This window comes from Neoarius graeffei, chromosome 27, assembly GCF_027579695.1.
Source record: "Neoarius graeffei isolate fNeoGra1 chromosome 27, fNeoGra1.pri, whole genome shotgun sequence".
NCBI classification, from domain to species: Eukaryota; Metazoa; Chordata; class Actinopteri; order Siluriformes; family Ariidae; genus Neoarius; species Neoarius graeffei.
In genome coordinates this window covers 34,794,975-34,822,954 of record NC_083595.1, presented here as the reverse complement: position 1 = coordinate 34,822,954, position 27,980 = coordinate 34,794,975, and the positions used below count along the sequence as shown (strand labels likewise).

At 40.3% G+C, this 27,980-nt stretch overlaps 2 protein-coding genes across 2 annotated transcripts in view; one reads left to right on the top strand and one right to left on the bottom strand.

Moving 5' to 3' along the window:
• Positions 1 to 452: 452 nt before the first annotated feature.
• On the bottom strand, positions 453 to 2,139 carry cdkn1ca (cyclin dependent kinase inhibitor 1Ca). The gene is made up of 3 exons (XM_060912032.1): positions 1,554 to 2,139; positions 1,234 to 1,342; positions 453 to 953 (listed from the first exon to the last, which is right to left on the bottom strand). Coding segments are annotated over exons 1-3 (600 nt in total). The 5' UTR covers positions 2,044 to 2,139; the 3' UTR covers positions 453 to 952.
• A 5,238-nt stretch (positions 2,140 to 7,377) lies between these two features.
• Positions 7,378 to 27,980, top strand: part of trpm5 (transient receptor potential cation channel, subfamily M, member 5) — a 43,989-nt gene continuing 23,386 nt past the window's right edge. The window contains exons 1-14 of the mRNA XM_060911132.1: positions 7,378 to 7,447; positions 10,144 to 10,211; positions 10,455 to 10,605; positions 12,580 to 12,760; positions 12,853 to 13,019; positions 16,334 to 16,511; positions 16,827 to 16,891; positions 17,047 to 17,229; positions 17,364 to 17,463; positions 17,839 to 17,957; positions 18,141 to 18,476; positions 19,418 to 19,546; positions 20,962 to 21,085; positions 22,391 to 22,536. Coding sequence (XP_060767115.1) covers positions 7,421 to 7,447; positions 10,144 to 10,211; positions 10,455 to 10,605; positions 12,580 to 12,760; positions 12,853 to 13,019; positions 16,334 to 16,511; positions 16,827 to 16,891; positions 17,047 to 17,229; positions 17,364 to 17,463; positions 17,839 to 17,957; positions 18,141 to 18,476; positions 19,418 to 19,546; positions 20,962 to 21,085; positions 22,391 to 22,536 — 1,974 coding nt within the window. The 5' untranslated portion in view covers positions 7,378 to 7,420. The remainder of the gene's footprint in view (positions 7,448 to 10,143; positions 10,212 to 10,454; positions 10,606 to 12,579; positions 12,761 to 12,852; positions 13,020 to 16,333; positions 16,512 to 16,826; positions 16,892 to 17,046; positions 17,230 to 17,363; positions 17,464 to 17,838; positions 17,958 to 18,140; positions 18,477 to 19,417; positions 19,547 to 20,961; positions 21,086 to 22,390; positions 22,537 to 27,980) is intronic.

Sequence of the window (27,980 nt, the reverse complement as noted above, 5' to 3'; positions counted from 1 at the left end):
TGGGAGGCAGGTGGTCGGCGTGTGTGTGTGTGTGTGTGTGTAGCAGGAGCCCGTTTTGTTCCGCGGCTCTCCGTAAGTGTTTCATTAGCTGAGAGGGCGCTGAAAATGAAGCTCTTACACTGGAACAAAGCGGATGGGGGTTGTGTTTCTCAGAGGGCACCTGCCTCCTCCTTCATTATGGAGAGAGAAAATGGCCTTTAAATCCCCCTATAACCGAGCAGCTGTCCAGGGTGGAACAGCTGAGAGACTAAAACTTCTCTCTCTCTCTCTTTGTTGTTACTCTCAAATGTTCACATCCAATAAGTACAAAGGGCAGAACATTTCTTTCAACCCTCCCACCTCCCCCTGGCTCTAGGTATTGAGATATTATAATCCTGCACAAGACAGACACAACAATACCACTGAGTAAACAAAAATATATTTTTTTTTATTCAGTTCCCTCAATACAAAGCTAGGACTGTATATACATATATATTAAAGAAGAGGCTCAGAAACATTATTTGCATCGTGACGTCATACAACAAACTTAAATAAAACATCAAAAATATTGCAGTAAATAAACAATAACTGTAAATAAAAGCGTGACACTATCATGGATCATAAATAAAACATAAGTTAGTAGTATATTCTTCCACAAGTAAACAAAAAAAAAATCAGATGCTAAATTCTATAGGAGACAATGTGGCCTACAATATAAAGTTTAAAACAAAACGTCAAGGAGAAATAATAATAATAATAATAATAATAATAATAATAATAATAATAATAATAATTGCACCGTTCAGACATTGTAACACTGCAACCACAAGTCTGTTCTTGTATAGAGCCAGTATTGCTACATTGATCAGAGAGAAAATTTTTAAAAAGAAAAAGGCTTCAGTTCGTCCTGGATGTGTCCTTCATCCGCTCAGCAGATAAAACACAGGACTTCTGCATTTCTCAGTGCAAAGCATCTGCAAATAAAAGAAATAACGGGGTTTGAATAGACTGAAAGCTTTACTCAGAAAAAAAAATAAGTTTTGAACTATTTAAACAAATCAGATATATGCATTTAGGCTTCTCAGAGTGATAAAGGGTTCTGATGATGGACTGAACAGTCAGAAAGTCATGACTCACTGAAATAATAACCTTCCTGCTATTGTTAAGGCTGTTCTCCTCTTACAGTGCCAGTTGTATATACATTTAATCTACTGAGGGGGGAAAACAGGAACTTGTTCTGAATTTAACACCAACCATCTGATTCTTTTGCGTGGAGTAACTTCAGCAGGGATGGAGGAGCTGGACTGGGATGTGCGTTCTGTCTGCTTCGAGTCACAGCTCCGTTTTCTCCTGGGGAAGAAGTCTAGAGACAGAGAGAAAGAAATAATGAGGTTAGAAATAATAATAATAATAATAATAATAATAATAATAATAATATTTTTTACACAGCCTGTATTATTATTATTATTATTATTATTATTATTATTATCAATAACTAAGCATACTTCTAGTACTTTAGGAATAAATGTAATAATCCCCAAATAGAATTAGGTGTTTGGTTGAGTGTATATTACCTGTAATGTGCGTAATGTTATTTGGCACAGAGGTCTTCCTTCTCCGGCACACAGCGGTGCCATGTTCTCGGGCGTTCCGCGCTCCGGAGCGGTTCTCCTGGTTCAGCTCTGCAGATGGACTCGGAGCTTCAGCAGAAGTCTGTTCTTCATGTTTACATCCACACTCGGTGCCGGACTCGGTGTCTCTGACGTTCCCAGCGCGCGCTTTCCCGTTGCGCACCGACTCCTGATAGAAAGCTGGCACGGTGCTGACTGCTATTTCCTCCCACTCGTAATTTCCAGGCAACGGCACGTCCTGCTCGAAGTTAAAGTTCCAGCGGCTCTGGTCCCGCTCCGAGAGTTCCTGCAGTCTCCGCTTCATCTCGCAGTTCAGCTCTTCATGATCTACAGCTCCGAACAGACTGCGGCACACCTTCGTGCGCGCGAGATGAGGAAAGGTCCTCCGAGCGGCGTGTCTCTCCCACACGGTCTCTGTGTCCACGTTAGCCATGAGGACGCGCTGCACTCAGGATGGAGAGTTTACTCGGAACGGAACCGGCGTTTTCTGTACAGGAACGTTCGCCCAGGTCAGTTTATATTTCCGCTGTTGGAGCTCCAAGGCCCGGTGTGTACAAAGCAGGAGCAGGCGATTGGTTCGAGCCACGCCCCGCCCCATGCGGCAAGCCCCGCCCTCCCCGAAGCGGATAGTGAGTGAGCACAATGGTTCTTTCATGTGTTTATTCGAGTTGGTGTAAATACACACAAAGCCATAAAGTCATGAACACTGTTAAGAGAGCGTGATGCGCCTCGGTGCTGAGCCGGAAAATAAGACACAAAAGCCACAACTGATCATAAATGCATAAAATATATATGTCCGGATTTAATATGTTCATCCAAAACCTGAGACTGTACTTTTAGTCAAGTTTGTAAAGATTATAATCATTGTTTATTGACCGAGTAAATGAGACCATGTAAAGAATTTGACTCGCTTGCTGTGGTTATAAACATCACACACTGCAATAACAAAAAGAAGTGACAGACAGCTCTGATGGCCGAATATAACCAGTTCAGGCTGCTGGGATCTGACAGACTGAAGTGGAAAATATAACTGCAACTACTGCAAGAGAGAGAGAGAGAGAGAGAGAGAGAGAGAGAGAGAGAGAGAGAGAGAGAGAGAATAGCTACTGCAGCCACATAGAGAGTGTACAGATAAATATTACACAAAGCACACTGTAGACTGATTATTTTTTATTCATCCTAAATATTACCACAATGTAAAAAAGGAAAATATTTTAAATCCTACCATATAGCTGCTTATTGTTTTGCTCCTGAGTTTGCAGTGGTAGTGAAGTATATTTATCTATTAATATAATATAAAAATTAATTTCGTATTATTAATACTAGAAATAAAATAAATGGTTGTTCTTGTAATAATAATAATAATAAGCAGCTATTATTATTATTATTATTATTATAGTAAGTAGTAGTAGTAATAATAATAATAATAATAATAATAATAATAATAAGTAGCAGTAGTAATTATTATTATTATTATTATTATTATTATTATTATTATAGTAAGTAGTAGTAGTAATAATAATAATAATAATAATAATAATAATAATAATAAGTAGTAGTAGTAGTAGTAGTAATTATTATTATTATTATTATTATTATTATAGTAGTAGTAGTAATTATTATTATTATTAGTAGTAGTAGTAGTAGTAGAGGTAAAATGATTAGTAGGCCAAAAGGTTTTTACACCACCATATATAAGCTTACTAAGTTTAAAAATGTTTTTGTTTGTTTGTTTGTTTGTTTGTTAGCTTGCTTGTTTTTTAATCAGCTATAAAGTGTGCTATATATTTCCATGCATGTCTCACTTTGTTAAGTATCCCTGTAAGCTGTAAGCACAGAACATCTGAGAGGACATTTTGAGCATCTCCATGTGTAACCGCATCCTGCTGCACTGTAATCCCGAGCCTGTTATTAGCCAAACTATTTTCACACACAGTGTGGCACCGTACACAGGCTACGATTTCGGGTGCAGCATTATCAGGCCATTTTTGGTGGAAGGAAGCAGCCTACAAACTGTTACTTGAGTAAAACTGTCGGATAAATTGGCAAAAAAATAAAAATCCACCCCGAATAACAGCTAAAGAATATTCTAAGATGACTTTAAGATCATTTAGTTAAAGCCTAATAAAAGTTACTCTAAAATCCTAATCATAATACAAGTGAATATCAAAAACACACACACACACACACCGGATATAGAGAACTTATATTTTCACACAAAGATTTCAGAGTTCTGAATTAACTTTCAAATAATAAAAAAATGACATCATTTGTTCAGGATAATTCCAGGGGTTTATAAACGCAGTTCACTGAGTGTAAAACTGGCCTGTTAGCTCACTAAAGTCACAGAGGAGGACTGGATTTAAACATAGTGGAGACGTTTACATTTACAAAGTGCAGATAATTCATATTTCTGATTTCTAAAGGTCGTGATTAAAATTATACTCTAATGTAATTCTGACATACTTTTATAATAGGCATAACTATTATTCATTCAATAGGCTCAGTGAGAAATCATGATGTTGTTGTTTTTTCTATATCATTTTTATTCTCTTCTTGCTTTTTCACGCTGCTGTAAAATATGAACAAACTGACATTTCGTGCTGGAACTTGTAATAAACTAATTATCACTAATGAAGAATAAGAGAATTACTTATCAAGAAAGAAACACACACACACACACACACACACACACCTAAAACTCCTATCAATAGATAAAGCAATCAAGCTTCAACTCTTCTTATTGTTAGTGTATTCATATCATATTACAGACAATTATCTTAACACCATCAAAACCATTATGTCTGATCTGATTTTTACTCGAAACAAAAACCAATCAGACACCAAGATCTGAAATGTAGGCTGTAGAATATATGCTTAAAGTTATGCAGGTGTTAATGTTATCTATCTATCTATCTATCTATCTATCTATCTATCTATCTATCTATCTATCTATCTATCTATCTATCTATCAGGATTCATTTGCCAATAATTAATCACTTGCGGTTCTTGATCGTTTCATGGAGTTTTCTGTCACGCACCGCCCTCTTGTGGCTACTTAGACGAATTACACCATGTCATTTATTATTATTATTGTTGTTGCTATTATTAACAACAATACTACTACTACTACTACTACTACTAATAATAATAATTATTATTATTATTATTATGCAAATTGTTCACTTACAGAAACGGGCGTTTATAGCTTGAGTTCAGGTTGCTCTCTGCAAGGAGTTTGACGTTCTGTACGTGTTCTTTTGAATTCTTCTCAGCCTATATAAACGTGTGTGTGTGTGTGTGTGTGTGTGATGTTCTATGATGCCTTCAGGTCCCATCCAGTGTGTACACTTCTGCATAGGGCCTGAAGGTTAGAGAAGCAGCCTTGGGCCCAAAGCATTGCCAGTTCAATTCCCAGAATTGGCAGGAAAAACATGAGGGGAGTTGAGTGAATGAACAACATTTTCCCTCTGTATCATGGCTGAAGTGCACTTGAGCAAGACACCTAATCCCCAGCTGCTCCCTGGACAGCTGTAGCATAGCTGCCCACTGCTGTGGGTATGTGTGTGTGCATGCATGTGTTCAGATGGGTTAAATGCAGAGGAGGAGTTTCGCTGTGCTTGTGTACATGCAACAAGTAAAGGCTTCTTCTCATCATTACAAGGCTTGCAGTGTTCACGGGATAGATTCAGAATCCTTTGTGATCCTGACCAGGTTAAAGTGTATACTGAAGATGAGAAGATGTGTGAATACATAAACATGCAGATTCACCAAAACAGAACTCTGATCAGCAATCCAGTGCCATAACCATGGCTACCACAGCCCCAACTGCTATAAGAAAAAAAAGTGTAATTATTGCAAAGATAAATGTTTATATGCATATATGGTTGAGGCATATATGGTCGAAGTCAAGATATGATTATTTTACAGTAGTTGTTATACAGGAAGTCTGTTAAGACAATAAACGACAACAACAATAATCCAAAACAGCATCCCAATTCACACAATATAGAGATTCTTTCAAAGCCCAACTATAGCACACAAAAAGCTTGCAGCTGCCTGTTGTTTACTGAGAACACACAAGCTACAGTAAACCTATTCATTAAGCTGCCTAGAAATGGAGAAAAATCAGAAAGCCAAATGTCACTCTGCTTCCTGGAAGATTTATTTACTCTGCCTCTTTAGTATTATGAGATCTTTATTATTATTAAAGCACTCATAATTATCTACATATCATAATTATCTACATTATTATTGTGTTATTGCATGGTACAATTGCACCAGAAGAACTGCTTTCTGTCAAGTCACAACAAGGACCTCAGACATAATAATAATAATAATAATAATAATAATAATATTATTATTATTACATGTTATACCGTTAATAAATGGATCGTAATTATGTAATAAAGCTTTAAAGGCTCACTATGTGCATCATTCTAGGTGAAAGATGCACACAAAGCTACAAAAGGTACGCTTGAGGGAATCACCCCAGCAACAAGGAAAGGTACAGTTTAGTACCCTTTTTGTCTGAGAGTGTGTAGTTTAATTGTAATGTCAGAATAATACAGGGATACTTTAGAATCAGATTTAGGATCAAGTTTATAGAAAAATAAGATATATCACTTAGAAGGAATTCCTCACAACCATCTATTTAAAAAAAACAAAGCTGGAAATAATGTATGGAACTATTACTTTCTGTATCTCAGAAAAATGGTACTAAAGAGTACATTTCCTTGTTGGTGTTCCCAGTTGTGGAAAAGTAGTGGAAAAGTTTTGTCCTTTTTTTCCTCATATTATCAACAATCTTGTCCAGTAGAGCAAACATTTTAGTTTCCATAGGTACATATTTCACACTATGTATAATAATAATAATAATAATAATAATAATAATAATTTCTATTCATATAGCATTTTTCTCACACCCAGGGTCACTTTACAATTAGGGAAGGGGGGGGGGGGGGGGAGTCAACCAAAAGAGGGTCAGAATGTAATTCCAATGGCGTAGCTACCCACAGTCCCACCAAAAGGTGCACGAAGATAAATCCCACACCGCCTGCACAGCCGCCGCACCGCCACCGGGCAACATCACTCGGAACACCATGACATGGATCCACAAAGCGAGCACTGGTATGTCCCAAACCACCTGCACAGCCACCATGATACCACCAGGCAACGTTGCTCGGAACAGCGCACCAAGCACAGAAGCACAGCCGCACAGAGCGCTGGACAACCCTGAGCTCACTGCAGTCCATCACACGGAGCACAGGCATCACCCACAGTGGACCAAGGCCTGAAGGGGACCGACGCCCAGAACTGGGTCCGAAGCTATACTACAATAAAAAGCTCCAGTGAGAAGCCGCAGCCAAAATGAGCACAGCGTACTCTCAACTGGAGAAAACTGTAGCATATCAGAAAGTCAAAGTGTAATTGTGCTTAACTTGGAATAAACGATGATATTACTGTCTAATGCTGTATTAAGCAACAGCCTTGGCTGCATTATAGCCACTAATGCTTTTAGATATTGCAAACAAAAAGATAATAAGCTATAATTCAATATATAAACAGGATCATTTTTCATACATTCACATGGAACTGTGATTTCACTTCTGGGGGATGTAGGTGTGCCGAGCACTGACTACAGGTAAGGGTGTGTGGCTCTTAAGCAGCAGCTGTGGGGCTGGTCATCTTTGGCAAGAGCACACCTGAGCGTCATTTCCTGGTTTGAATGAAATGTGCCCAGAGCTCAGTGTTCGGGTGAGAGCTGGAAGACCTTAGGTGCAGAACCGAAGACAAAGAAGCAAAGCAAGATGTCTGAACTTCAGGGCACTCCTATGGTAAGCCTGTTCTGTTTAATTTGATAACATGTGTTTTTCAGATTTTGTAAAACACTATTTAAAGCGCTAAAGGCAAGCACAGGAGAGCTTTCATTTCACAAAAGGACCTGTAAAGCAGTCATTTGACATATTGTTTTAATATCAGTTGGTAGTTTACATAATTGACGTAGAGTTCTCTAAGGTAGATTCAAACAGCCATGGGTGATTTGTTGGAGTTCACATTTGAGATGTAATCATGTTTATTACATACAGTGTACAAAGATTGTGAATAATAACCTTCATTTTAACAACAGCTCCTGGGGAAAACATAAAGCCAGAGTTTCACGACATATAACATCATTATGATCTGTGATTTCTGATGCAAATCATTACTTTTGCATGGTTTATGATGGATGAAGTTTTTCAAACACACATCCTGCCATAATCCCTAGTCAAATTACGATCACCTGTCGCCATGGAAACACACACACACACACACACACACACACACACACACACACACACACACACACATACATATTTGTACACCTGTAGTGTTTTACATAAAACTGGGTCTTTCTGAGAGACACCTTTCACATTCGAACTTGTAAATTGATTATGGATGTGTCGATGTGCAAATATGCATCACAATGATTTATTCAGGTATTTCATTATATTTACTATGAGAAATGCAAAAAAGACAGACTTTTAGAAATGAAGAAGATTTCACCAACATGATCACAATGCATGATGTAAGGAGGGATGTGTGTATTATTTCTAAAGAGCTGTAAATGGTAGAATACCATTTTATTTTAATTTTCTTTTCAGGAAAGTATTGCGCAGTATTGTCTCAAACGCAGTCTGTAATATGGACATTATATGGTACCTTTCCTTCAGTGCAAAATGTTCTCTGTAACTACATTTCTTAATGAAAAAAACTAAAACATTTGCTCTTTCGGCAGGGACAATAACCATATCTGTCAGTTACAGATTCTTTTTCATTTTGCGGTGGAATAAAACAACTCCACAAAGACATTTTGTTGGTTTTATTTGTATTAGCATATGTAAATCATGATTTGAATACAGTGATTTTCTTGTGCGAGTTTCATCAATTTATGGTTCAGATTTGTGGGAAAGAAGTAAAACTCCAGACTCTGCTGTTCCATTTTAGATACTTCCTTTTCTTCTTTCCAAGTCTCATCTACTGACTTGCTTTCCTTCAGCAAGGAAAATCCCTTAAGGTCCATGAAGTGACCTGTAGCTCCACCGGCAGAGAAGCAGCACGTTTGCATGTGCAAAGAATGGAAATGGAAATAGGGCCTGCTTTGCATAAAGAGGCTTCTGAGCAACGCTTATGAACTCACTGTCCACTTTATTAGGAACACTGTACATTGCTGATTCATGCCATTACACAATCAATCAATCATGTGACAGCAGTGCGATGGATAAATTACCCAGAAACAGATCAAGAGCATCAGTTCATGTTCACGTCAAACACAAGAAGCGGGAAAAAGTGATCCGGTATGGTTGTTGGTGCCAGATTGGCATGTTTTTGTCATTCATCTCATAATCTCTAGCCGCTTTATCCTGTTCCACAGGGTCGCAGGCAAGCTGGAGCCTATCCCAGCTGACTACGGGCAAGAGGCGGGGTACACCCTGGACAAGTCACCAGGTCATCACAGGGCTGACACATAGACAACCATTCACACCTACGGTCAATTTAGAGCCACCAATTAGCCTAACCTGCATGTCTTTGGACTGTGGGGGAAACCGGAGCACCCGGAGGAAACCCACGTGGACAACATGCAAACTCAATACTTGGTTGGGGATCCTTTACCATGAATTTCTGTAGTGTGGTGTGGCATGGAGGTGATCAGTCTTTGGCACTGCTGAGGTGTTATTGAAGCCCAGGTTGCTTTGATAGTGGCCTTCAGTGTCTCATCTCATCATCTCTAGCCGCTTTATCCTTCTACAGGGTCGCAGGCAAGCTGGAGCCTATCCCAGCTGACTACGGGCGAAAGGCAGGGTACACCCTGGACAAGTCGCCAGGTCATCACAGGGCTGACACATAGACACAGACAACCATTCACACTCACATTCACACCTACGGTCAATTTAGAGTCACCAGTTAACCTAACCTGCATGTCTTTGGACTGTGGGGGAAACCGGAGCACCCGGAGGAAACCCACGCGGACACGGGGAGAACATGCAAACTCCGCACAGAAAGGCCCTCGCCGGCCACGGGGCTCGAACCCGGACCTTCTTGCTGTGAGGCGACAGCGCTAACCACTACACCACCGTGCTGCCCCGGCATGTTTTTGTATTTTAGAAAATGTTAATTTCCACTCACAACAGCCTCTCGAGTTTACACAGAATGGTGTAGAAAAAAAAATACACAAAAATCTCACTGAGTGGCAGTTCTGTGGGTGTAATGATGACAGTGGGCAGAGCAGAACCAGTCTGGCCATTCTCCTCTCCTCAACTTCACTGAGATCACATTTTTCCACATTCTGATGTTTGTCGTGAACATTAACAAAAGTTTCTGACTTGTAACTGCCTGATTTTCTTCCCTGTGTTGCTGCTACATGATTGGCAGATTGGATAATTGCATAAATGTTCAAATGAACAGGTTTTCCGAATAAAGTGGACAGTCAGTGCATGTCAGTACGTGCATATAATGCTTGTATAATTTGAGTGTCCATAATGTGTGTACGCAGGTGTTGATACCCCCTGGGAAAAAGTGTATGAATTGTGGAGAACCACTGCTTGAACCAGACGAAGAAGGGTCAGAGTGAGATCCCTACCTGATCCCAAGATTAATAAAAGATCTTGTCTTTATTCATTGCTCATATTATATTATATTATATTATATTATATTATATTATATTATATTATATTATATTATATTATATTATATTATATTATATTATATTATGTGCCAGTATTATATTATGTGTTCCCTATACATTTTTTCCTTTGGGTTATTTAAATTTAAATGTCTGGATGTCTGTGTGTGTCATATATACAGAAATGTGTTAGGTTGTCAGTGTTACTCTGAAGACACAGAAAATAATGAACGGTTGAGCCATAAAGCTAAAGAGAAAGCGAATAAAGCCCACTGGACAGCCGGTCGTTTGGGGGACATTGACTTTACTGGGTCCAACAAGACCAGGGGCAAGGTATGCTAGAACTGATGACTTTATTAAAATCAGGCATTTTGAGATTTTCAGAATTTAATTTTTCACACCAGGAATGTCTTCGTATACTGTTGACATAATATGGAAATCCGAAAATAGTGATAAAATGAACATTATTGGTATTTAGTATAAATACACAGGTGATTATTGAGAAGTAGTCTGAATTTCTCGACCAATCAGTGTGTGCGATTTTCTATAATCACCTCAAGTGACTCGGCAAAATGGCGGCCAATCACTTCGTCACCATAAATGAGGAAGAATTACAAATCATGAAAGAAAATGCTGTTCCTAAAAGCACTAAAGATCCTATAAAGTTTGGCCTAAAACTATTCAAAGGTAAGGTGGAATTGTGATTTATTTTATCTATTTCACAACAAAGTATTTTTCTGACTCGGCATTGATAAGTGGCACAACCCTGCGCCACGCCGTTATTACATTTACATGCCGCTTTTGAAGTTTGAACTCAATTATTTTTTTTAACATGATTAAAAAAATTTTAAATAATCACCTATGTATTTAGACTAAAACAATTATCCGCCTCAGGCTCAGTGAACATCTGTGAATAAAAACCTCGACTTTGTCTCAGGTATTATTCACTGATATTCACCTTGCCTTCAGCAAATAATTGTTGATTATTCTATCCACATTCACTGGATATGAGCAATCACGCGCTCTGATTGGCTACTCTCCTACTAGGCTATCAGCTCATATACCGTGAGTAAAGAAAAACAAAATGGCGGAGAATGTTGCTGAACCAACCAAGGATGAAATAAAAACTCTACTCGAAAACAAAACCCAAAAAAATACAAAAAAAATGCAACAAAATATGGAATAATAGTATTTGATGGTAAGAACATAATTTTTATGATTTTTTAATAATTATCTCATCTCATCATCTCTAGCCGCTTTATCCTTCTACAGGGTCGCAGGCAAGCTGGAGCCTATCCCAGCTGACTACGGGCGAAAGGTGGGGTACACCCTGGACAAGTCGCCAGGTCATCACAGGGCTGACACATAGACACAGACAACCATTCACACTCACATTCACACCTACGGTCAATTTAGAGTCACCAGTTAACCTAACCTACATGTCTTTGGACTGTGGGGGAAACCGGAGCACCCGGAGGAAACCCACGCGGACACGGGGAGAACATGCAAACTCCGCACAGAAAGGCCCTCGCCGGCCATGGGGCTCGAACCCAGGACCTTCTTGCTGTGAGGCGACAGCGCTAACCACTACACCACCGTGCCGCCTTAATAATTATTATTATCACATTTTTCACAAATTGTTAGTCTTTTTGTCAGTTTGTTTACATTCTAAGCAGAAATTATTTTGTGTGGTGTTTTGTATAAAAAGTTTTTATTTATTCAATTTGCAAAAAATAAAAATAAAAATGCTCTGTTTCTCAAAATCCAGTGAATGTGGATAGAATAAAACAGTTATTCCACGCAATCCCGTCATACATGGCTTATAGCCAACTCAGTGCTACGAGCCTCATCAGTTATCAGGTCATGTACGACTCGATTTCATGGAATAACTGTTAAATATAATAAGGCAATGACTAGAAGGCACATTCATTTAAATGTACTCACTTATCTTTGGATACACTTACCAGGACAAAATTAGAGAAGATACTTTTTCATGTATTTTTTAAATCCTAAATGCTAAAAGCTATCCTCCCAAATCCTGGTAAAAAAAAGAAAGTTTTTCCAAATTAAATAATTGAATACTTGTACTGCCGGTGCAGTTTTGTGTCATTGTATATCATCAAAAATATCCTGAATTATTCATACACAAGCATGAACAATAATACAATGACAACTGATTTTGTATTATTGAACACATACGTATGAAGTCATACAAATCCATTTTTTTTACAGCTTGTTTTCTGTCACATAAATGTTGCTTGCTTATTAAACGTGTGCATTACTCACACACTCTATTTGTCAGTCCAGTTTGCCAGGGTTAGCAGTGACACAGAGCCTGAGCTGATCTACCAGCTGCTGACTGAGAAGTGGGGTCTTGCTGCTCCACACCTAGTGGTGGCACTAGTGGGTGGTGATGAACAGGCCCAGCTGAAACCCTGGCTCAGAGACACAGTGAGGAAAGGCTTAGTGAGAGCTACACAGACTACAGGTCAGGAAACTTATTTTACACAAGGAAATAATACTTAGGCATGTCAAATGTGGTTGGCCTTCATAGCAGTCACTGATTATAACCCTCACCAGGAGCATGGATCCTGACCAGCGGCCTGCGGTTTGGCATCACAATGCATCTGGGCCAGGCAGTTAGAGACCACTCACTGGCCAGTACTTCTTCAAAGGTGCGTGTGGTGGCCATTGGAATTGCTCCCTGGACCAAGATCCACAACCGAGAACTGCTGCTCTCCACCCAGGTTGTGACGTCCTACAGCATAGCGGAATATTTCCTTCTTCATTTTCATTACTTATACAGTATTTTACAGTCATAGGAAATGTGTATCATTATGAAGATTTCCTATTTTATATGTTTGTCAATTATGTAAGGAATAAAACACAAGGGACGTGCTGTTACAGGAAAATACCCAATTCCCAACATAATGCAGAGTTCCTATTATCAACCAGAAGTTGATTATTTTTTAATGAGAGCGCATCCTGAAATGTTTTATTCCTCTTATAGCAGAAGTTTGTCAAGGATTACGGTTTTTAATTTATTAAAGAATGAAATGTACAGGGTGTTTCAAAAAATTGGATATTATTTGAGATGTAAATATCCCAGAAACTACATAGTCTAGACAAATGAAACTGAACAGGCTTAAGGTTGAGCAATATAAGATTTATTCCTCAAAATTTGAATGAGAAATTCAAAGGTATGTGGATTCCATGAACGATTTCACAAATTTTCAATATGCGCGCCGCCTGAGATACACACACACAGACAGCCTTCCTCTTTGGACTTTTTGTGCTGTGTCCAAATCTGCATTGCAGTTGGTTCATTTTTAGAGAATTCTCTCATCACACACAAAATGTTTTTTTTCTTTTCCAGTAAATGGCATTTTGATACTTAAAAAGATAAAAACAAAACATTAAAAATAAAATTTCGACCTGTTTCCACACATGCTGTTAAAATTTAAGGTCAATTGAACGAGAATTGGCGAAGTTATTAGATTGTGAAATATCAAATTTTTTTGAAACATCCTGTATTTTATCAATTTATAGCTATATTTAATGTTGTGGAATGTGCGTGAGACATGTCAGTTCCTATTATCACTGATACTATAACAGCTATAAACAGTCACTCTCTCATCAGCCCCTCTTTTTTCTCTCCCTTAAAGTTCATCTCCCATCTCATTATCTCTAGCCGCTTTATCCTGTTCTACAGGGTCGCAGGCAAGCTGGAGCCTATCCCAGCTGACTACGGGTGAAAGGCGGGGTACACCCTGGACAAGTCGCCAGGTCATCACAGGGCTGACACATAGACACAGACAACCATTCACACTCACATTCACACCTACGGTCAATTTAGAGTCACCAGTTAACCTAACCTGCATGTCTTTGGACTGTGGGGGAAACCGGAGCACCCGGAGGAAACCCACGCGTACACGGGGAGAACATGCAAACTCCACACAGAAAGGCCCTTGTCGGCCACGGGGCTCGAACCCGGACCTTCTTGCTGTGAGGCGACAGCGCTAACCACTACACCACCATGCCGCCTTCCCTTAAAGTTAATAAAATAAAATTTAAAAAATCCACAGCTTGCGGTGGTGGCATGGTGGTGTAGTGGTTAGCACTGTCGCCTCACAGCAAGAAGGTTCTGGGTTCGAGCCCAGTGGCTGATAGGGGCCTTTCTGTATGGAGTTTGCATGTTCTCCCCGTGTCTATGTGAGTTTCTTCTGGGTGCTCCGGTTTCCCCCACAGTCCAAAGACATGCAGGTTAGGCTAATTGGTGGCTCTAAATTGACCGTAGGTGTGAATGTGAGTGTGAATGGTTGTTTATCTCTATGTGTCGGCCCTGCAATGACCTGGTGACTTGTCCAGGGTGTACCCCACCTCTCGCCTATCATCAGCTGGGATAGGCTCCAGCTTGCCAGCAACCCTGTACAGGATAAGCAGTTAGAGATTGATGGATGGCCACAGCTTGTCATGTTATGGAGAAACAAGAAATTTCTCTGTCCTGAAGACTCTTCTGTGGTGGAAAACATACTGACGATTACAGCATACTGACTGCTAACACTGGAGACTTGTTCCATAAAAGTGAAATGTCTCCTTATAGCAAGTAAAAAAAGATCAGCAATTAGATGTCTTTGATTTATATATATATATATATATATATATATATATATATATATATATAGTAACAAAGACACAGTGGTGTAGTGGTGAGCACTGTTGCCTCACAGCAAGAAGGTTCTGGGTTTGAGCCCAGCAGCCAAAAGGGGCCTCTCTGTGTGGAGTTTGCATGTTCTCCCCGTGTCTGTGTGGGTTTCCTCCGGGTGCTCCGGTTTCCCCCACAGTCCAAAGACATGCGGTTAGGTTAACATGGGGCGGTCTTGGGCTGAAGTGCCCTTGAGCAAGGCAACTAACCCCCAACTGCTTCCCGGGCGCTGTTAGCATGGCTGCCCACTGTGCTGGGTATGTGTGTGCGCTTATTGCTCACAGGTGTGTGTATTTGTGTGTTCATTGCTTCAGATGGGTTAAACGCAGAGAGGAATTTCACAAGTGTACGTGTGATGAATAAAGTTGTTCTTGTTCTTTCTCATATATACATACATATACTGTATACACACACACTATATATATATATATATATATATAGACAGAGAGAGAGAGAGAGCGTGGCACGGTGGTGTAGTGGTTAGCGCTGTCGCCTCACAGCAAGAAGGTCCGGGTTCGAGCCCCGTGGCCAGCGAGGGCCTTTCTGTGCGGAGTTTGCATGTTCTCCCCGTGTCCGCGTGGGTTTCCTCCGGGTGCTCCGGTTTCCCCCACAGTCCAAAGACATGCAGGTTAGGTTAACTGGTGACTCTAAATTGACCGTAGGTGTGAATGTGAGTGTGAATGGTTGTCTGTGTCTATGTGTCAGCCCTGTGATGACCTGGCGACTTGTCCAGGGTGTACCCCGCCTTTCGCCCATAGTCAGCTGGGATAGGCTCCAGCTTGCCTGCGACCCTGTAGAACAGGATAAAGCGGCTAGAGATAATGATATATATATATATATATATATATGAGAGAGAGAGAGAGAGAGAGTGTGCGGCACAGTGGTGTAGTGGTTAGCGCTGTCGCCTCACAGCAAGAAGGTCCGGGTTCGAGCCCTGTGGCCGGCGAGGGCCTTTCTGTGCGGAGTTTGCATGTTCTCCGGGTGCTCCGGTTTCCCCCACAGTCCAAAGACATGCAGGTTAGGTTAACTGGTGGCTCTAAATTGACCGTAGGTGTGAGTGTGAATGGTTGTCTGTGTCTATGTGTCAGCCCTGTGATGACCTGGCGACTTGTCCAGGGTGTACCCCGCCTTTCGCCCGTAGTCAGCTGGGATAGGCTCCAGCTTGCCTGCGACCCTGTAGAACAGGATAAAGCGGCTAGAGATAATGAGATGAGATGAGTATTAGGCTTAGATATTGTGGCGCACCCACCATAAAAGTCTGAGTTGTTACTACAGATGCGATAATGTCCAATAATTTTTTCCCCCCATTCACCATCCCTTTAACAGTAAGCGTAATTTGGTTCTTTAAATCTACAGCCTGATCAGCCAGCACCCTACCCCTCGGAGGATCTTCCCCATGGGGCTGTGTACTCTCTGGACTGCAACCACTCTCATTTCATTCTAGTGGAAGAGGACCCGAAGAAGCCTGATGCTACCAGTAACATACGTCTCAAACTGCTAAAACACATCTCCTTACAACGTACTGGACATGGAGGTGCTTGCATATATTTCGCTCTAATTTGTTGAGACCTTTATTCATGATTTTCTGGTAGTTTTTATTAATCTCAGTAGTCTCACTCTGCTCTAAATTGACCGTAGGTGTGAATGTGAGTGTGAATGGTTGTTTGTCTCTATGTGTCGGCCCTGCGATAACCTGGTGACTTGTCCAGGATGCACCCCGCCGCTCGCCCATAGTCAGCTGGGATAGGCTCCAGCTTGCCTGCAACCCTATAGAACAGGATAAGCGGCTACAGATAATGGATGGATGGATGGTCTCACTCCTAATTTCTCTTAATCCTTATCTTCTCAGGGCCTGGCAGCTTTGAAATTCCTGTCTTATGCCTGCTTGTTCATGGAGAACCAAAGATATTACAGGTCTCTAATAATATATTTTTAAATGAAACAGAATGCTATGAAATGGATGTTTCATTTCTGTAAACATATACATGATTATTAGTGTATCATTTGTATTAAGTTATTAAAATAAAGTAAAATAAATGTTCGATATTTTGCCTCCATTCCACTTGCAGAGGATGTATAAGACAATCCAGAATTCAACTCCATGGCTGATCTTGGCTGGCTCAGGGGGTGTAGCAGACATTTTAGTTACACTGATAAACCAGGCTTGTTGGGATACTGACGTTGTCCAAGAACTTCTGATCGACACATTTCCCAGTGGCCAAAGTGCTGCAATCGCTTCCTGGATCAAACTGGTAAGAGCTAAATGTATGAACAAACAAACAAATGAACAAACAAAAAGCAAAGCACATGAACTTTTGTTTTTGGCCTTCAAAAATTAATGCTACATTTCATCAATTTTCCAATATTGTGGCTTTTTCTCTAAAAGATTCAGAAAATTATGGAGAATCTCCACCTGTTGACAGTACATGACCCTGAGCAGGAGACCTCTGATCTAGACACTGTTATCCTCAAAGCACTAGTTAAAGGTTGGTGTTTCAATCCAGCATCTTATTACCATCTACATCAAAACAATTAGTCTCCTGAAGGTAACTGCTTTTTCTTCCTTTAATATTGACATTAGATTGTGTTAATGGAATTTAGCAGATGCTCTTATCCAGAGCAACGTACAACTTACCCAGAGCAGTTGGGGGTTAGATGCCTTACACAAGGGCACATCACCCATTCCTGCTGGTCCAGGGAATCAAACCAGTGACCTTCTGGTCCCAAAGTTGCTTCTCTACCCATTAACCCATGGCTTCCCCCTTATTTAATGCTATTCATCACTTTTATAATGCAACAAAGATTTTAATGATTTTGCCTCACTTAACTGAATTTTTGTTTTCTATTCACGTTTCTCTCAGCCAATAAAAGTCAGAGTCAGGAGGCACAGGACTTCCTGGATGAGCTGAAACTGGCTGTGGCCTGGAACAGAGTAGACATTGCAAAGAGCGAGATTTTCAACGGAGATGTCGAATGGACTGTGAGACACTCATGATTTTCTATCAGTGTCACTATAAATCATGATAACTAACTGTATGTAGTCAAGAAATTTGTAGTGAATGTATGTTACCTAGTTATCTATTTATTATCAGTGGATCAATTTGCATATTTCAGGGGATGGAATAGTAAATTGTATTTATTCTATTGATTTTGTTCCTCACAGGCAGATGATCTTGAGGAGGTCATGATGGACGCTTTGGTCACTGACAAGCCGGATTTTGTTAGCCTGTTTGTGGACAACGGAGTGAACCTGGCTGAGTTTATGACTTATGGCCGTCTCCAGGATCTCTACTGCACTGTCCGTGAGAAGAGCCTCCTGTATGACCTCCTCCTGAAGAAACACAATGAGAAACAGGTGCTGCGCTCAGCCCGAGCAGCTGGACCTGCTCACTTAGAGTTAGGGGATAAACGGCCTCGCTTCACTCTGCTTGAAGTCGCCAAGGTCCTGAAGGATTTTCTGCACGACTCCTGCAGGGGATTTTACCAGAAACTTCCAGTGGTAAGAGAACACTTCTGTATCTGTAGCTTCATAGATACAAACATTTAAGAATATCAAATGTTTTGAAAGAGGAAGTACTTTATAGTCCTTACATGGGTGTAGTAGAGTTACTTCTGACATTTTGTCCTCATATGATATTTCACAAGATGTACAATCACAACATATTTTGCAAATATTGGACATGATTTCATTTTTTATGGCATGCTACTTTGGGATTTTGGTCTAAATGCTCTATTTCACACTGTCAGAAATAGGGATACAGTAGGAGTCCATTTCTGTACCCCAAGGTACAATCTACATTAATATACCCTCTAGGGCTCATTACTAGGCCTCGGGGTAACTATGTGTACCTTTTAGGGGCCAAAAAGGTACTTGTATGTTCCCAAGCAGTATATAAAGTGTACATATAAGTACCTCAGAGGGTACGGTCCCAGTGACAAGTACATTATTTTCAAAAAGTGAAAATAATGTACGGTACTTTATTTTCTGAGAGTGTAGTAATAACAATGTAATAATGGTAATAACTTGTTTAGAAGGGTTCTGGGGTTTTTTTTGGTTCCATCATTCTGAAAGGGAAAATTATTCTACATTAAACCTTCCCTGAAAAGTTTCACATAGAAATAAACTACAGAACCCTTAATTCAGTTTCTTCAGCGCTTGACAGAGCCAGGTTCCCTAAGAGTGGATACACTTTGAGAAAAATTGATTATTTAAGGACACTTAATGGTTGTTAGCAGCTTAAAGTCCTGTGTGTAACTTTCTCTGGAAGGGAAACCTTTTGTGTTAGTGTTTGTCATAGAACCTTTAATTATCCCTTTAGAAGGTGAAACCAAAGAGCCCTTTAGGGTGCTAGACGGACAACTGCAGGTTTTTCAGTGTAAGTTTCCTGTTACTGTCCATTCAGTGCTTTAATCCTTTGGTTTTGTTTGTAACACCACCAGGAGAGGGTAGGCAAGGGTCAGAAAAATCTCATCAACCTGGAGCAGCATTGTGAGCATCCTTTGAGGGACCTCTTCCTCTGGGCTGTCCTGCAGAACAGACAACAAATGGCCAACTACTTCTGGGCCTTGGTGAGGCCACACAGCTCTTTGGCGTGACTGGCTGGTTTTCATGAACCAGCTCAATTTATATCTCTTTTGCAGCATCCTTAGAAAGCCCATTTTATCCAGATGTGGTTAATCTCAGGCAAATTGGTTTGTAGATAGCTGCTACACTGTAAAAAAAAAATAGTTGAGAATACTTGAAATTTCAAGGCAACCGTCTGCATTAAGAATTTTATGTTTTGCCAACGATGTGCCCATGATAATCCAAACTATGATAAAACTGTTATCTTTATTAAGAATTCTTAATTAAGTCAATTTTCAATTCCTCATTCTGCCAACATATATTTCTCTTTTTGCTGAACAGTGGCATTCACAGTAGTGCAAAAAGGCAATTGAGGTTATCACAATTTTTTTAGGGCTTTTTTCACCTCTATTTGGATAGGACAGCGTAGAGACAGGAAATGAGCGGGAGAGAGACGGGGAGGGATTGGGAAATGACCTCGGGTCGGAACCGAACCCAGGTCCCCGGATTTATGGTATGGCACCTTATCCACCTGAGCCACGATGCCCCTGAGGTTATCACAATTTATCATTAAACTATACATGCCTTTTTTCATTGTTCTACACAATTACAAAACTTCAATATTGAAATAAAGTTTTTAAAACCCACATCATGGGTATGGTGTCATGGCTCAGGTGGATAAGGCGCCATTCCGGGGACCCGGGTTCGAGTCCGACCCGAGGTCATTTCCCGATCCCTCCCCGTCCCTCTCTCCCGCTCATTTCCTGTCTCTACACTGTCCTATCCAAATAAAGGTGAAAAAAGTCTGATAACCTCAATTGCCTTTTTGTACTACTGTGAATGCCACTGTTCAGCAAAAAGAGAAATCTATGTTGGCAGAATGAGGAATTGAAAATTGACTTAATTAAGAATTCTTAATAAAGATAACAGTTTTATCATAGTTTGGATTATCATGGGCACATCATTGGCAAAACATAAAATTCTTAATGCAGACTGTTGCCTTGAAATTTCAAGTATTCTCAACTATTCTTTTTTTACAGTGTAACAGCTTTATAACTGCAATTACAGCAATCTGTTGTAGTTCAGTCTTTCTACTGAGCTGGAATTATATTAATATCAGTCTCCGTGGAGTTCAGTATTATGCTGTGCTTTCCTTGTGATCTGATTATTATTATTATTTTTATTATTATTGGCATGACGAGTAACAGATATCACATATTTTCAGTCATTTCATTCATCATGAAAAACATGAGGTAATATTGTTTTTCATCAGAAATGTTGACATTATAAGCTTAATTTTTTTAAACATGACACATGGCAGCAATACAGAATCTTTCAGGAAAGAAATGTGATGCACCTGTAATAATGATCACCTTGTTTGTGCCTCTGTGTTTGAGTTTTGTATCTATCTATGTCACAGGGCCCTGAGGCAGTGGCGGCAGCTCTCGCTGGCTGTAAAATCCTAAAGGAGATGGCTCATTTGGAGTCAGAAGCTGAGAATGCTCGGAGCATGAAGGAAGCCAAATACGAGGAGTTTGCTTTAGGTGAGATCTGAACTGCAAATATTAGCACAAGAATTGCTCAAAATAAGTAAATATCAACAGATTACTGCACATCCAGAACCTATACACCACCAATTTGTCATTCTTATCATCTGACTACATTGTTAAAGGACCCATGGCATGGTGGTTTGTTGATGCTTTAAACGGGCTCGTGGAGGTTTCCGGATGTTATATCCGCAGCTTTTCTCGAAATGAACCCTCAGCCCGTAGATATAGCCTCCTGGGAGAAAGCCCCATTTCAGCCCTTTTCCCAGTGCGTCGTTTTGCTAATGAGAAGCATGGAGGTGGGGAAGGGTAGAGGGTGGGGGCGGGCCATGGGGGGAGGGGGAGGGGTTTGACCAAGCTGCAGGCATGCTACCTGTGTGTGAACAGTAGCAATGGCAGGTCAAGCAACAGTCCAAGCTTTCACTTTTGACCCGGAATCCAACCCTGGTTTTGTAGCACAGAGTACCTGGCTAACTGCAGGAAGCGGTTAGCTGCACAGCTAATGTAGCCATTGCAAGGCTAACGCACCGATTTTAAAACACGGCAAAACGACTTAACAGTTATACACTTACTTGTTCGGTGTTTGTGGCTGATGCGGCATGGATGCTTGGTACGGACCCAGGCTTCAGTGACAGTTGATGTGCAAAACCTGCCCTGTACTGTCCCAAGTTGTGGAAACATCCATCAGGAAAATGCTTCCGACAAACATACACCGTCTTAGGTAGACTCGACGGCGTATTATTGAAGTAAATAAAATTAAGCCACTGCATCTTCAGGGGCTCTCCCGTCGGCAGTAAAAACAGACTCTTTTCTGTGTTGTCACATCCATGTACAGCGCAATTTCCATGTTTCGCTCGCTTAGGTGGTGCCATGTTGTTGTGTCCTCTATGGTCTCCTCACTACAAAATTGAAGTGACGTATCTATAGTGGCAACTTTTGAGCTGGGCGGGCAATCCATACAGTGGGTGGGAATCCAGAGGGGGGGCGTGGGGATCATCTCCCTTGCTGACGTAGTAAAGGGAAGAGCCTATCAACACGCCATTTTGACGCGCCATTCTCAAATGTTGACAAAGGGTGGGCATAGTTTGGTTTACACATTATGAAATTTCTAGCCACTGGGGTGACTTAAGAAGGTCAGAGGAACTCATTTTAACGTTAAAAAACCTCAGAAAGTGAAAATTTCATGCCATGGGACCTTTAAACAGTGCATGACCGATTATATAGATTATTTTGCGGACATGTTAAGTGTATTTTATTTAAAAAATATTTTTATTATTATTTTATTGTTTATGCTGGCTGCAGATTTGTTTAGCGAGTGCTACTCTAACAGTGAAGACCGAGCATATGCTCTGTTGGTGAGAAAGACCTCCTGCTGGAACCAAACTACTGTGCTGAATCTGGCCATGGAGGCAGATGCAAAGTCCTTTTTCGCTCATGATGGAGTCCAGGTAACAGCTCCTGTTTCACCCGTTTCTGATGCACAATTTACAGCCTTCTGCTCACTAGCTTGTCGTACACCGAAAGGGAACAAAAATTGTTGAATTTACTTAATTCAAATGTGTACATTGGTTCTATCATGAGCTGACAGCCAACGAGGCGCATGGCACAGAGTTGGCTATAAGCCATGTACGACGAGATTGAGTGGAATAACGGTTTTATTCTATCCACATTCACTGGATTTTGAGAAACAGAGCATTTTTATTTTCCATCCATCATCTGTAGCCACTTATCCTGTCCTACAGGGTCGCAGGCAAGCTGGAGCCTATCCTAGCTGACTATGGGTGAGAGGCGGGGTACACCCTGGACAAGTCGTCAGGTCATTGCAGGGCTGACACATAGACACAGACAACCATTCACACTCACACCTACGGTCAATTTTAGAGCCACCAATTAGCCTAACCTGCATGCCTTTGTACTGTGGGGGAAACCAGAGCACCCAGTGGAAACCCACACGGATACAGGGAGAACATGCAAACGCCACACAGAAAGGCCCTCGTCGGCTGCTGGGCTCGAACCCAGGACCTTCTTGCTGTGAGGCGACAGTGCTAACCACTACACCACCGTGCCGCCATTTTTATTTTTTGCAAATTCGATAAATCAAAACTTCATACAAAACGTCCAACAAAATAATTTCCGCTTAGAATGTAAACAAACCGGTGAAATGACAGTAGCAGTTTGTGAAAAATGCTATAATAATAATTCTTGAAAAATAAACAGGGTATGTTCTTACCATCAAATACTTTTATTCCATATTTTGTTGCTTTTTTAGGACTTTGTTTTCAAGTAGGGTTTTTAGTTTGTCCTCAGTTGGTTGAGCAACATGCTCCACCATTTTGTTTTTCTGTACTCACAGTATATAAGCTGATAGCCTAGTAGTAGAGAAGCCAATCGGAGTGCGCAATTGCTCATACCCAGTGAATATGTATAGAATAACAACAGTTTTGGGTTTTTTTGTGTTTTTCTTTCTTTTTTTTGCATATTCAACATGATTTGATCATGCATTTTCAAATCCCTGGAATAAAATCAAACTCCCTGCAGTCGCCACAGCTCAGGCTCAGGATCAAACCAAGGACCCATTAGCCATGAGACAGTAATACTGCCCACTACACTACAATCAAGTGAACTTAATAATAGTCATTACTTGCCTTCAGCAACAACATCCTCACAAACTTTTACAACATAATTAGATCATGTTAATACTATGTTAATTGATCACACTCACTCTACATAATTCAAACTAATACTAGACTAGATATTTAAATTCAGTTTAATATAAGAAATGAAATCATGTTTTGATGATGTAACTATGCATAATATTATCTCTTAAATCTGACTGAGCACATGTTCCCTTTTTTCATTGTAAGCTTTGCATCCCAGAAATGTTACAATGCCACTGGGCCTTTGAACAAAGGTGTAAAATACTGACTTTTTTTGCATTATACCAAAATTGTGTTCGATGAAACATCAAGCAAAGCTTGACTATGAAAAGAAAACAAAAATAGTACAAAATAATATTGATGAGACCAAGCTGGTCACTGGACGAGTGGAGTAATTTTTTGATTGACTTTACTCTGTCCAACACTTCCAGCCATTTACATCACTCAAACAGATATTGAAACGTGCATAATACATTAGGTCATTAATTACTCGATAATTATACATACTGTAACATAATTAGAAAGTAATCAAGAGTTTGGAGTTCCTGGACCTTTGTAGAGTCCCAGCATTCTTTTCACAGCTTCCAGCCAAAGTTAGGATATGCAAATAAATAGGAATTTTAATCCCTTGGGGATTACAGATGTCTGTGTGTGTGTGTGTGTGTGTGTGTGTGTGTGTGTGTGTGTGTGTGTATAATACACACTGTTCAAAATACAGGGTTAGTCAAAATTATGTTAACGCTTAAATGGTAGAAACCATTTATTTCACTAAACATACATCATATGTGCAAGATGATTTACAGGATGGTCTCAACCTGTTCGCCATCGTGTTCAACACACAAAAACCAGCAAGCAATAGTACCATTTAATCTGTAACCCATGGCGTACATCTATCTGCAGGAGAAAATTAATCCATTAATGTTAACATAATTTTGACTAACCCTGTATATATTACACAGTACTGTACAAAAGTCTTAGGCACATGTAAAGAAATCCTGTTGACCAAAAAAGGCTGAAAAATAATTAAATGTTTCAACATAAAACGATAGGGGCGGCACGGTGGTGTAGTGTCGCCTCACAGCAAGAAGGTCCGGGTTCGAGCCCCGTGGCCTGCGAGGGCCTTTCTGTGTGGAGTTTGCATGTTCTCCCCGTGTCCGCGTGGGTTTCCTCCGGGTGCTCCGGTTTCCCCCACAGTCCAAAGACATGCAGGTTAGGTTAACTGGTGACTCTAAATTGACCGTAGGTGTGAATGTGAGTGTGAATGGTTGTGTGTGTCTATGTGTCAGCCCTGTGATGACCTGGCGACTTGTCCAGGGTGTACCCCGCCTCTTGCCCGTAGTCAGCTGGGATAGGCTCCAGCTTGCCTGCGACCCTGTAGAACAGGATAAAGCGGCTAGAGATAATGAGATGAGATGAGACATAAAACGATTGCTATAAAAACAGCAGTAAGCCATAATAGATGAAACAAAGACAATATTTGGTGTGAGATGACCCTTTGCTTTAAAGGATGTATGCAGAACCTTTATTTTTAAATACATTTCTGAGTGGATAGTATCTCCATCCTTGGCTCTTGTATGCTGCATAAATGGGAATTTAAAAAACATATTTTTGAGCATTAAAATCGACCGCAAAGTTGGCATTAGAGATGCCCCGCTGAGCCAGCCAGCCCTGAGCGCGTGACATCACCGCGGTAACGAGTTTTAAGGCCGAAGCCTTTTACAGCTATAGACCAAAGTCATATAAATAAAAATTTATGATGAAAGTCAGAAATACCGTTACCGACTTGCTCAACTAAGACTGATTTGACTTCATTGATTGTGGGTTGACTCTCATTAAAACAGGATAGGTGTTATAACTTATACAGCATACATGTACATGCATGCATTTTCACTGATAAAACGTAAAAGGCTAATTAAATAATCAGATGAACTGAGACAATCACATTCTGAAGCAAATTAAACTTAAACACAAAATACAAGTTACATGTATTAATCTAAATGCAGGTAAACGTGTTATTTTTGGTTTTTTTTTAAATCCAAATGAGAGTCGGAGCTTACCCATCTGTGTTCTCGCTTCTTGAAGGCCGATCTTGTGGCCAATTGTTTTGAAACAATCTGACTTTCAGTTGTTCGTTCAGTTCTCTGTTCATTTGCTTCTTCCACGTAAGGGCGAGATGGCAGCAATATCCAGTTTAGAAATCAGACAGCTGCTACACTCATTCTCTGTTTTCTTCATACTAGTGTTGTCACGATACCAATATTTTGGTACCGGTACCGGTACCAAAAATGTATTTCGATACTTCGATACTTTTCGATACTTTTTCAAATAAAAAAGAGAACGCAGAAAATGTCATTACTGACTTTATTAATAGAAAATCGTAACAACAGCAATTTTAGAGCAGTTAAATAAAAGGAATCAAACTAGAGTAACGAGAACCAATAAACAGTTTACACCAACATCTGTCAACTTAAACCTCACCCTTCTCCCTCTCTTGCTAATTAGGGGCACTGGGTGGGGGCACTGTCCCTGGACCAAAAGCACCAGAGCTCTGCAGTGAAAATAGTTTAGCACAGGGCTTTTCAAAGTGTGGGGCGCGCCCCCCCTGGGGGGCGCCAGAGTTCTTCAGGGGGGGGGGCGCAACGTGAGAGACAAAATGGATTGGTTTTTAGTACCTAAAGCTACAGTGAGTGAGGAGACAAAGTCTGGGCCAAGCAAAAAAACAGAGCCTCCAGGATGTTGCGATTTGCAAATTCAACCAATCCCCGCGAATTCAGGGCGGTGTTGCAATTATATCCAATCACCGCAACTTTCCCTTAAATTTGACCAATCGTTGGCGTCGTCTTGAGGTGACGTCGACAAACTACCTTCCGCCTTACTTCCGTGTGTTCAAGAGAAGCAGCATGCGCGTCGTGTTGCCAGATTGGGCGATTTCAAGTGCATTTTGGCGGGTTTTGAACATATTTTGGACTGGAAAACGTCAGCAGTATCTGGCAACACTGAGTGTGTTATGTTTACAGTGAAGGACTGTGCACTTTATTTATTTTTTTACTTAATACAAGAAGTTAATGGATGCCAACATTTTTGCCAAAATGGTATTTTATTTTCCATTGTTTAGGCAGCTTCAGCATCATACTGTGAGATTCTGTTCAAATTGTTTTTTTCTTCTATGAAGCCTGAGCCATTTATTTTATTAGTTTATAATTATTGTTTAATTTAGTCTTCAGGAGAGACTGCCTGCACACAGTACTAGTATTAATAGTTTTTTTTTCTTACATGAAAGCTGAGGCATTTATATTATATTTGAAGGTAACTTCATGTTGTGCTGTGAGGTTCTATGCACTTTAACTTTTGAACCAACAGGAGCATTTGGATAAGTAAAGCCTATTTTTCTGCATTTTTGTAGTCCTGGTAATCTTTTATATTGGTAAAGTTGTTTATAGGACCATTTCTCTTTGTTTTTTTAATCAATAGTTTTTCAGTGATAACTTAATATTTAACATATCACTCAGTTTTAATCACAAAAAGAGAAAATCGCAACAATTTCTCGCAACTTTCACTTCCTCCCGCAATGTAATCGCAACAAAAACCTAAAAAACACCGCAACTTTCATTGCAATTTTTTTGGAAACCCCCGCAACATCAGACATTTTAGCCCACAACAATCACAAAAAAGGCCCGCGGAATCCTGGGGGGACTGGAAAAAGAAGGCAGTATGACCACGATTATTTAAAGTTTGGATTTTCATGGACTGGATCTGAAGATGCTCCACTGCCACAGTGTGTTGTCTGCCAAGAGATGCTAGCTAACGATGCTATGAGATGTTTAAAATGTGTAAAACAAGATGTTTTAAAAAGCACAGATGTTTAAAATGTGAAAAAGAAAAAAATAATTTGTACAACAACCATTTTTTAAAAATACGAATGGAACATTAAGTATAGCAACAACAAAAATTGTAGGGGGGGGGGCGCTGTTGTTTATTTGCTCTCCGAGGGGGGGCTCACTCTCCCACACTTTGAAAACCCCTGGTTTAGCAGATAGTTTAGCAGATATTCGAGCTCGCGTGTTCCTCCTAAATGAAAACGAAATGTGCCCTATTGCCATTGCGTGAAAAGAGCAGGCAGGGAAACAACCTGCATCTCTTTATTAATGGCACAAATTGTGTGTTTTCTGGTAAAGGAGGAATGAAAACATGAATGCATCTCAGATTGTGGTTAAAAATTCAAAGCGCGGGCAGAA